The sequence below is a fragment of the Limulus polyphemus genome, unplaced genomic scaffold, assembly GCF_000517525.1.
Source record: "Limulus polyphemus unplaced genomic scaffold, Limulus_polyphemus-2.1.2 Scaffold3660, whole genome shotgun sequence".
Classification (NCBI taxonomy): domain Eukaryota; kingdom Metazoa; phylum Arthropoda; class Merostomata; order Xiphosura; family Limulidae; genus Limulus; species Limulus polyphemus.
The window spans coordinates 51,947-63,278 of NW_013669270.1; the positions used below are offsets into that span (position 1 = coordinate 51,947).

Consider the following 11,332-nt stretch of genomic DNA (forward strand, 5'->3'; position numbering starts at 1 on the left):
ATGTGTGGTTTTAACAACTGACATACACCTGTGTTGGAGTGTATGGAAACTTTGTCAGGATGTGTGGTTTTAACAACTGACATACACCTGTGTTGGAGTGTATGGAAACTTTGTCAGGATGTGTGGTTTTAACAACTGACATACACCTGTGTTGGTGTGTATGGAAACTTTGTCAGGATGTGTGGTTTAACAATTGATATTCACATATGTTGGAGTGTGTGGAAACTTTGTCAGGATGTGTGGTTTATTACTGACTGTTGTTCTTTATGGAAATTTGATGTGGTGGAAATTAATGATGCTGGACAAGGATGGATGACTTGATTGAGTACAATCAACAGTGGGGGGGGGTGGGTGATTTGGAAGACAGCTGAAAGATTTTCCATATAATGTGCATTGAATCTCAGTCTAGTGTGTAGTCAACATTTTGATATATATGAAACTGATGCCTGTGTGACATAGCATTTTGTTACATAATGTTACCAGTATTTAGCATAACTAAAATTCAAGAGTAAATATAATACTTCCTTATTCCACAAAGTGTTGCCAAATTTCAGATTTGAACACAAGGTGTAGAGTTTTTATACAGCAGAACTGTGTGTACATTCTAAATCTTGTTACAGAATGTTTACAATCGAAGTCTTATTAGGGAATGTAACTAAAGTTTAGATTTGCAGGAGAATTGTGTATGGTGTAAAGTCTATATATTGTTTCATAACATTGCTAAAGATTATAAATGAAATGAATGTTTTGATTGTGTTTTTTTGTCCCACAATTACCAGACTGTGTAGTGTTAAATGGGGTTTTACTCTTTTGATATTTATTTTTTTAGAGTATTGCCTTCTCAGTTGCCTTTAAAGAGGTTGGGGATATGAATAAAGGTGCAGAACTACGTTGCTTACTGAAATCAACCCAAATTAAAACGAACCTACATCCTGTACAAGGCCATCTGGTGGCAAGGTGCCCTGGTGTCTACATTTTAGTTTTTGATAACAGGTTTTCTAGGTATGGTTGAGTTTTACGTTTCAACATTTAATTAGAATGTGTTTTGATAGCTTGTATAGATAATATTTGTGTATTTCCAAATTATCTACAGCTTTAAGTTATACATAACTGGACAACAAGAGATGAGATTATTTTCTGTAGAACTGTTACTGTTTTAGCAACCACTTTTATTGAATTAATATGTTAATATATGAAGAATTAAGTACTTTACCATGGTTATTATTATATTATGTGTTTGTTGAGTTAGAATGTTTCCTATATGAGTAGGTAAGTACTTTACCATGGTTATTATTTGTCTGCATGTGTTTATTGATATAGAATGTTTCCTATATTAGTAGGTAAGTACATTACCATGGTTATTATCTGTCTGCATGTGTTTATTGATATAGAATGTTTCCTATATTAGTAGGTAAGTACTTTGCCATGGTTATTATCTGTCTGCATGTGTTTATTGATTCAGAATGTTTCCTATATTAGTAGGTAAGTACTTCTATGATAAGCTGTTTTCTTGACACAATTACTAGTTTATGGGGAAAAGATTTAAGAAAGTAAATTATGAAATAATTGAACAAATTATAAAATGAAAGGTTATTTTGAAATTAGAACTTAGCAACTCATTGAAATTAATGGAAGGAAGTATTTCATTGTTGTAATTTGGTTCTTAAAAATAATTGAGGAAATACTGTGTTAATTTAGGTCCATAAATAAACTGTACATATATATATTTTTTTATCAAGGTTCAGAGCCCATAAAGTCAACTATTCTCTAAAAATTCAACGTGCCAAAAGTTTATGTACAGAGAAAACAGACAAGATAGAGTGATGGTCAAGTTAACCTAGCAACTGTAATTTGTTCATTTTTGTTGAATTCAAAATTACTATTTTGGCATTTTGGAATTTTTTCCTAGTTTAAACCTGGGTAAAGTATTTATGTTGATCTTATCTAATTTATTTCATGTTTTTATGGTATCCCATAATATCACAATTTTAATTAGAATCATTGTTTTCTTGCATTTTGTATTAACAACTATGTATTATAATGTATCGATATAAACTTTAAACTTTGTAGCTCTGAATTTGGTAGCTCTCTTGATACATTCAATAACATTAGAGACTGTAGAAAATATAAAAAAGATATTTTTACTTCGTTAAGAACTTGTGTGGAATTATGGCAGTTTTTAAAATGTCTCTTACTTAAGACAAGGTAGTAGTATGCATGATGGAGGTTTTGTAAAAATCTTCAAAAATTATTAACTTTGTATACAACTTTGCCACTCTATCAGAGTACCTAACAGTATTAAGAAAAGAGTGGATATTTTTTTATCAGTTTTATTCGTTTAATGATAAAAACTTGTATGTATGATCAGAACATTGGGATTAATGTGAACACTTTTCTCTAAATTTGTTTATTATTTTATCAATATTTTTTATTCTTAGTGATTTAATAATGAAGAAAAATAGGAAATGTTTTGGGCTTAAAAGTTTTTGCTGAATTAGTATTTTACGAGTTCCATTTTGTACAGTTTTGAGGAGATGAAGCAAAAAAAAAAGATATGGGTCATTGAAAGTCGTGAATTATTTGGAGAGATGTTTATTATTGTTGGTAACAAGTACTTGCTCTTCCCAGCTGATTCGGTGACAGTCATGAAACAGTCTTCCTCAGAAACAATAAGTCTTACTTGTATAACTCATTCACTCTACTGCTATGGGAATTACCAAGAGCACTGACACATTTGCTGTAAGGTCATTAACTAAATAATTACTAATGATAATCCAGAGTACATTTAAAGCCTTGCTGTTATACAGGTTTAAACCTTTTTTTTATGTTTAACAAATCATGAAATCTCTCAAATTATGGTTGAACATATCTATATAAAAAAAAATAGTCTAAAACCTGTACATGTTTGAATGTTGTATAATAATTAACCAATAAGAGAGTAATGAAATATAAACCTTCGTTCCAAGATACTTCTATTAGTAGGAACCTATAAGAGGTATTATGCCATCAAGGTCTTGGTTAAACTGTTTTTCATAAAATGGTGAACAAGTGTTATATGTAATAAGTTCAAACAATTATTACTTTTATTTGTGTATAACTTGAAAGTCTGTAGTCGTCCTTAACAAAATAAGAACCTTGAAATGAAGTTTGGAAATAAATAATTCCTCAAAATAAAATTGTTGAATGTTTTACCCACTATTGTTGTGTAAGATTTAGCAGTTTCTTGTTAACTTCTGTTTGATACTATATTTCCATCTGGTGCATAAAATATATTTATTTATATATAGCATAAACTACGATCAAATGGTCATTGTTATTGCTATAAAAGAGAAAATCTTGTTACAGTTCTCCTTGATAAATGGTCTGTTGTCATGGAGAGAGAGGTTTTTAAACAGGAATGTTAACAATGTGCTCTTCACTAAAGTTTTTAAAACTGTTGGAGTAGAATAAATGTACAGAGTTTATTTTCACCTAGTCTGATTTTCATTTGTGCTTCAAGTTGTATAGTTTTGTTTGAATTGTCAATCAGGTTATCCACAACTTCGCATGAAACAGTATAATTTCTATCCTCATGGAAAAAAACTTGCACCACACTAACCAAACATGCCACTCCTGCCACCAAAACTGTACTTAAACATACGGTATGATACTCAGATCTATACCAACCAGTAGTTTTCAGCTAGTAGTAAAACTAAAGAACTCCGACCCATGTACTACGTCAAACATAACGTCTAACACTACTTAATTAAACATACGATATGATGTACACCAACCAGTAGTTCTGAGCTTGTAGTAAAACTAAAGAACTCCGACCTATGTACTACATCAAACATACGTCTAACACTACTTAATTAAACATACGATATGATGTACACCAACCAGTAGTTCTCAGCTTGTAGTAAAACTAAAGAACTCCGACCTGTGCTACACTTATTAAACATACGTCTAACACTACTTAATTAAACATACGATATGATGTACACCAACCAGTAGTTTTCAGCTTGTAGTAAAACTAAAGAACTCCGATCTATGTACTACATCAAACATACGTCTAACACTACTTAATTAAACATACGGTATGATGTATACCAACCAGTAGTTTTCAGCTTGTAGTAAAACTAAAGAACTCCGACCCATGTACCACATCAAACATACGTCTAACACTACTTAATTAAACATACGATATGATGTACACCAACCAGTAGTTCTCAGCTTGTAGTAAAACTAAAGAACTCCGACCTGTGCTACGCTTATCAAACATACATCTAACACTACTTAATTAAACATACGATATGATGTACACCAACCAGTAGTTCTCAGCTTGTAGTAAAACTAAAGAACTCCGACCTATGTACTACGTCTAACACTACTTAATTAAACATACAATATGATATACACCAACCAGTAGTTTTCAGCTTGTAGTAAAACTAAAGAACTCCAACCTGTGCTACGCTTATCAAACATACGTCTAACACTACTTAATTAAACATATGATATGATGTACACCAACCAGTAGTTCTCAGCTTGTAGTAAAACTAAAGAAACAGCACCTTGACTCTAATGTCTCTTATAATCACTTTTCCAAACATGGAAGATGACGAGGTTTCTTACATAGTTTTCCAAGATCCATAAACCAACTTTTGGTTTTCTTGTAGAGAACATTGCATGCTTACCATGGACATTAAGTTGAATCTTCATGACAAAGGTATGAAAGCCCTTTAAAATTGGCTATAACTTCTAATTTCTTAAGTCTTGTCGCACTTGTATTGACCCTGAACACGTTCTTTTTAAATAGCTAGTTTTTACAAACAAACGCTGTTACTAAAATGGGCCATTACTTGTTGGATACATAGAAAATTTTATTTTTTCCACCTATCAAAGTACACTTCCAAATTTTTACAAAGTTATATTGATGACATTGTTGGCGCGAAAACACACCCTTACATAAATTAAAGAACTTTACAATGTTTTCTTCCTTAAATATCGCTGTTATCTTCACGTGGACAATTTTTATCAATAACTTTACGTTTTTAGACATTTCTATTCTAGATCCACGTTTACCTACATTAGTCCATTATAAACCCACTGATACCATCTCAGCTGTAAGTCTTCCCGTCCCATCTATGCACTTCATTCAGTTCAAAATTCTCAATTCCTAAGACATTGTAGACTTTGTAGTGCGTTGCAAGTCAAATTCTAAAGAAATGAAAGATTCCTTTATTGACCACTGTGCCTGAAGCCTTTAAAAAATCAGTCTAACACACAAATTCTATAGCCCGAGAACACACCCTAAAACCTAAGTCTGCAAACTTTTGAAACAATTCTTATCTTAACTTACCATGCTAATACCACTAAGGATCGTCAAACAAAACTTTAACTGAAGACTCACATCTTTAAAGAACGTCCACTTGTCTGATACAGACATGATAAGAATTCGAGTATCGTCCAGAAACAAACTCCACTGAGAGCTCGGATACATCTTGTTGTAACAAAATGAAATGCGCCTCCTGTCAATATGTTAACACCATAACATCTTTAACTGAAGGCCCACATCTTTAAAGAACGTCCACTTGTCTGATACAGACACGATAAGAATGCGAATATCGTCCAGAAACCAACTCCACTGAGAGCTCGGATACATCTTGTTGTAACAAAATGATGTGCGCCTCCTGTCAATATGTTAACACCATAACATTCAAATACGGCCTCCATGAGAGATTTCACGTACGGCAGTAATTCACGTGCATTTGACAAACCTGATATATTGGTGTGATCCGTAAAAATTGTAGTGTGATATACAATGGTTAGACAGGTTGCTGTTTTGGAGATCGTTTACTTAAACATTTCTTAAAAGAAGTAATTAAACGCATAGTTAGACACTTCATTAGCTCTTTATCTCTACACTTCGATCCAAATTTACTCCCTCTACTGTAACACAAAGAAAACGCTTGGAAAAACGTTTGGTTTTTAAATTAGGCACTAATAACCCCTTTGGAATGAAAAAAAAAAAAACAGATAACTTTATCCACTTCTTTCTCTCGCGTCTCCCCAGTGTCACAGCGGTATGTCTGTGGACTTACAAAGCTAGAAACCTCGTTTCGATACGCCTGATGGGCAGAGCACAGATAGCCCATTGTGTAACTTTGTGCTTAACTTCAAACAAGCAAACCCATTTCCATTGTACCTGATTTATACTTTCTCAATACGGACTTTGATTTGTTTGACAATTTTGTTCAGTGAAGGCGTTATTTCTTTATATCATAGCTCTCCCACTTAACTTTGTATTTTAAGCCGTTTTCTTTGCAATATTTGTTTCTTCTCCAGCTATACCACTTAACTTTATTATTTCGAGCCTTTTTCTATGATCATATTTATTACCTTTATTTATTTTTGTCTTTTTTTTCATGATTTTATATTCAATGCCCATAACTTTCATTATTGAAATTTGCTGGAGAATATTAATCGATGGACATTTTTATTCTCTCAGTTTGAATTTGATATTGTTCGTATATCTAACCATTTTATTCATGTTTTCCACATGTTCGTAACCTGTTTATAGTAATAGATCATACGTTTATGTACTATGTCAGCGTACTGTTTGATCTATTTACAACAATAGTTCTTACTTTTAGATATTCTATCAGCGACATGTTTATAGTAATAGATCATACATTTATGTACTATGTCAGCGTACTGTTTGATCTATTTACAACAATAGTTCTTACTTTTAAATATTCTATTAGCGATATATTTATAGTAATAAATCACACATTTATGTACTATGTCTGCGTATTGTTTGATCTATTTACAACAATAGTTCTTACTCTTAAATATTCTATCAGCGACATGTTTATAGTAATAGATCATACATTTATGTTCTCTGTCAGCGTATTGTTTGATCTATTTACAACAATAGATCTTACTTTTAAATATTCTATACATGTTTATAGTAATAGATCATTTTATGATCTCTTTCAGCGTACTGTTTGATTTATTTACAATAACAGAACCTACATTTGTGTACTCTGTCACTGTGTTGTTTGATATGTTTAGAATGCTAAATCCTACAGTTACATAGATCAGATTAGTTCCGGATATACAAACAAATACCGGTCTCTCTCTCTATATATATATATGTATATATACACACACACACATATATATATATAATGAAAATACAGGAAAATGCGAAGGTGATAAAATATATAAGTTAGGCTTTTGGAGATAAATCGTCTTTAAAATGTTTAGTTTTATTTCTTATTTCCTTGGATTCGTTTCGAGCAAACGCTGTTTTTCAAGCCAGAAACAAGCCTACCAGGTTCGTTTTTGTATTACGTTGCCATGTTCTGATTTCAAGCTGCTTGGCTAGAGCAGAGCTCAAAATAGAATATTTTCTGTGGAGAAACCACCTGTGTGACAAGATCACCTGTTCTGTTACATCAGGACTGTTGCTCCAGCTGGTTTCAGGTCTTCATTACGTAAAATGGCTATATCTATATCCACAACTACTGGCAACTTTCTTTGTAGTTGACACCGCCGGCCAGCCTGAGAAATACGAAATCATGGTGCGCCAAAAGAAACAGAAATGTTCAAAACTCTTACTTTTAAGCTGTCTAGCTGTGATTGGAGTTATTTGGTACCGCTCCAAAAAGTCAGATTACAGCTTATCAATGGTAAGTTTAAAATTATAGGAACGAATTGACCACTCTTTTAACCACACTAAAACACTTACTTTAATTTTAAGTTATACATAACTATCTATGTTTTACTTTGTTTGAAAACCAAATTATGATTTCTTCCTCTTTAATAGTTACTTAAGTAACTACCTCTAGAAACTGAAGGAGGGTGAATCCTATCTGATGTTCAGCTGGATCAAGTGGTTTCGATGAATGAATTTAACATACATAATTACCCAAAGAAGCAGGATGGGGAATGAACCTAGCTTTATTACTGCTGGATTAGTTGGTTCAGATTAATTCAACATTTAACTTACATAACTACCCCTAGAAGCAGGGGTGGGGGACGAATCTCATATGGTTTTCTACTGAATCATGTGGTTCTGATTACTTTAATATTTAACTTATATTACTTCTAGTAGCAGGGGAGGAGGAACCTCGTATAATTTCAGATGGCTCTGACTACTATAATATTTAACTTATAAAATCACTTCTAAAAACTCGCCTAATGTTCTACTGGATCATGGGGCAACAGACAACCACCGTAAAATAAAGTTTCCACTCAAATGAGTAACCTCTGTCTTTGAGTGCTTCAAATAGACTCAATGGTTTACACCAGCTTTCCCATTTCATTTTAGGGTTGTTTTCCATGATTACTTCCATGATTAAAAATTGACTCGTAGTTGGGTAAATGATTCCTATTATATAACAATACACTGTTTCAACCTTGATGTGGCCTAGTGGTTAGCGTGATTCCGAGAGTTCATGGTTTATGGCCCATTGCCCCAAAAACGTGTTCTACACTTTGGGGCAGTAGGTGCCTTATAAGACTGAAGACAAGAGTACTTCAAAAGTTGGTTGCCATTTTTTCACTGTGTCTTCTTACTTTCTCATTGTTTCGAGACAGAAATATTCGTACTTAGTTAAGACTAAGGTGTTTATCCCGATTGTTATGACAATGTAACAGTTTGTAAATTGTCTGTAAGAGATTCTGTGAGGTATGTGTTGTTTATATGCGATATTTTAAGATACATATCCTTTCCAAAAACGTTTCCTGTGGATATGTTATGTTTTAAAGAAAGGATATTCAGCGCATTTAACTATAATATTTATCACTGTTTTAGTCATACTGAACTTTTGTAACTAGTAAAGAAATTTCTACTGTTTATTTATATATTTTCGTTATGATGGCATTTCTTTTATGGCCAGGCTCCACGTGCGGCTTTAGCTCCCTCCAACGAAGAGCTGGAACAACTGAACGAATACAGAGCACGAAAAGAAAGGATAAAAGAAGTTTGTCAAAGACACAATATGTATCGTCGTTTCTCCAGTTATGCTGATGTTTTCCGCAACCATAACCCTCTGGCACAAGGACGAACAGGACGTATTCGTCTCAGAACGAACCATCCTTACGGTATCTCGGCTTGTCTGATTCACAAAGCTGCCAGTAATACAGTTATTTCCTTCTTATTCATCATCCCCCCAAATCGCAAGGATTATTATCTTGGGAACAACTGGCATCCCCTCTCTTCCAATACCAGCCTTCTTCAGCCTTTCCAAAACTACATAAGGGGTTTTCCTGGATACTTTGTGTTTATGGTTGTTCGTCATCCTTTCGCTAGATTAGTCTCCTCTTACAGGGACAGAGTGACTCATGCAGGAGGTAAGAACGATGATGTTAAGACGGAGGTTTTTTACCAGAATCCTAATATAACACTCGAAGCATTAGCTAACTATAAATGGGTTCCATTTGATGCTTTTATTAAAGCATTGCTCGTCGCTGACGTAAAGGATTCGCCTTACGTGGAATGGGACTGGAAACCGGCCAACTACGTCTGCGCACCATGCAACATTGACTACGACTTCATAGGAAAAGTAGAGAATATCAGCCAAGACATTATCTACTTGGCTCAACGATTAGGACTTGAGAAGGAAATGATGAACGTTACTGGAAATAATCCTTGGATGCATCGCACCACGGAAGGAGACTCGTCGACAAATTATGTCAAACAATACTTCGCTCAGATTTCTAAGTCTGACATTTTTGCTCTGTATGAAAAATATAAGTTAGACTTCGAACTTTTTGGATATGATATCAATGACCTGGTTAATCAAAGCTAAAAGTTTGCTTGCTTGGTTTGTAAAGTAATTGTAAAATTCATAAACACATTGAAATGTTTTAGAATTTATGGCAGTTTCCCAAACACAATTAAACTTTAATTGTGATCACTTGCTTGTGTGTTTTCAGCTCAGAAGTGAATGCATGATGTCTTGTTTTCATAGTTATGACTTTTGTCCTTTGATTTTGTCAATCAGAAATTGAAAAGCTCAATTAGTTTATAATTTTTCTGAAAGATTTTATTTCAATATACAAAGTGAGCATTTCGTCTGGTTGAAATCACGTTTTCTGATGCCCGAATTTTAATGTATTGTAAAATATTTAGTAAAATTATACTTACAGTAAACATTATATTTTTCTTCTCTTACGCGAGTACTACAGTATTTCATCATTTGTTTGTCATGATATACGTTTGATTGGTTACAAATATGAGATGAACAATTTGAGATACCTTCTGGTTAACACTTATGTTGAAGACTTCAGACGTTTAAAGCATAAGACATGAAAGAATAAGCACGTTTTACTCAGGAAACAAAACAATAGCACCCTAAAAACAAAGCATTAGCACTTTTTTTTACTCCAGAGACGAAATACTAGCACACTTTACTTCAGAAATTAAATATAAACGAAATATTAGCAAGTTTTACTCTGAAAACAAAACACTAGCACGTTTTTCTCCAACAACGAAAGATTAGCACACATTACTCTATCAATGAATTATTAGCACACTTTACTCTGGAAACGAAATATTAGCATATTTTACTCTGAAAACAAAACACTAAAACGTTTTTACTCTATAAATGAAATATTAGCACACTTTCCTCTAAAAAAAAAAAACACTAGCATGCTCTACTCCAAAAGCAAAATATTAACACACTTTGCTCCGGGAATGGAATATTAGCACATTTTACTCCGGAAACAAATTATTACCAAACGTAATTCCAGCGAAACAGCAGTCTACTTTGCTCTAGAAGCAAAATATAAGCACGCTTTACTCGGAAAATGAAATATTAGCACGTTTTACTCCAGAAACGAAATATGATCATATTTTACTCCAGAATCGAAATATTAGCATACTTTACTCCGGAAACAAAATAATAAAATATTAGGATGTTTTACTCTAGAAACGAAATATTAATTTGCTTTACTCCAGAAAGGAAGTATTGGTATTGTTACGACAGCGCAAGTCACGTGACTCTGGTAACACGTAATGAGTATCTCGAACGTTCCTGAAGGCTCGAGCGTTTGCTAGACTCGCGCTTTTATAGTATATAAAATTATATTTTATAGTTTTATTTAAGAAAGGTCTTGTATCACTGAAGTTTTTTTTTTTTGAAATAATTTTAATGGAAAATTAACCAACGACCAGAGATGTAACACATTGGTGTCATAGAGTGAAACGGAAGATAAAATAAAAAAGAACGAAGAAGATGGAAACGAGAGGTAGCAAATCAAACTACAGCTTAGCAGATTTGATGACAGAAATACCAGAACAGCAAAAGAAACAAGAAGAGAGACAACAGCAGTTGCAAAACCT

General features: G+C 33.2%; 1 protein-coding gene and 1 long non-coding RNA gene across 2 annotated transcripts; both read left to right on the top strand.

The window, feature by feature from the left end:
* Positions 1 to 816: 816 nt before the first annotated feature.
* On the top strand, positions 817 to 3,470 carry LOC111088388. The gene is made up of 2 exons (XR_002612916.1): positions 817 to 1,002; positions 1,740 to 3,470. It is a non-coding gene; the product is annotated as an uncharacterized LOC111088388 (long non-coding RNA).
* A 4,044-nt stretch (positions 3,471 to 7,514) lies between these two features.
* Positions 7,515 to 9,908, top strand: LOC106469798 (carbohydrate sulfotransferase 8-like). The gene is made up of 2 exons (XM_013930308.2): positions 7,515 to 7,673; positions 8,886 to 9,908. Exons 1-2 carry the CDS (start codon positions 7,563 to 7,565, stop codon positions 9,795 to 9,797), a joined length of 1,023 nt encoding a protein of 340 aa, XP_013785762.1. The 5' UTR covers positions 7,515 to 7,562; the 3' UTR covers positions 9,798 to 9,908.
* Positions 9,909 to 11,332: the final 1,424 nt, after the last annotated feature.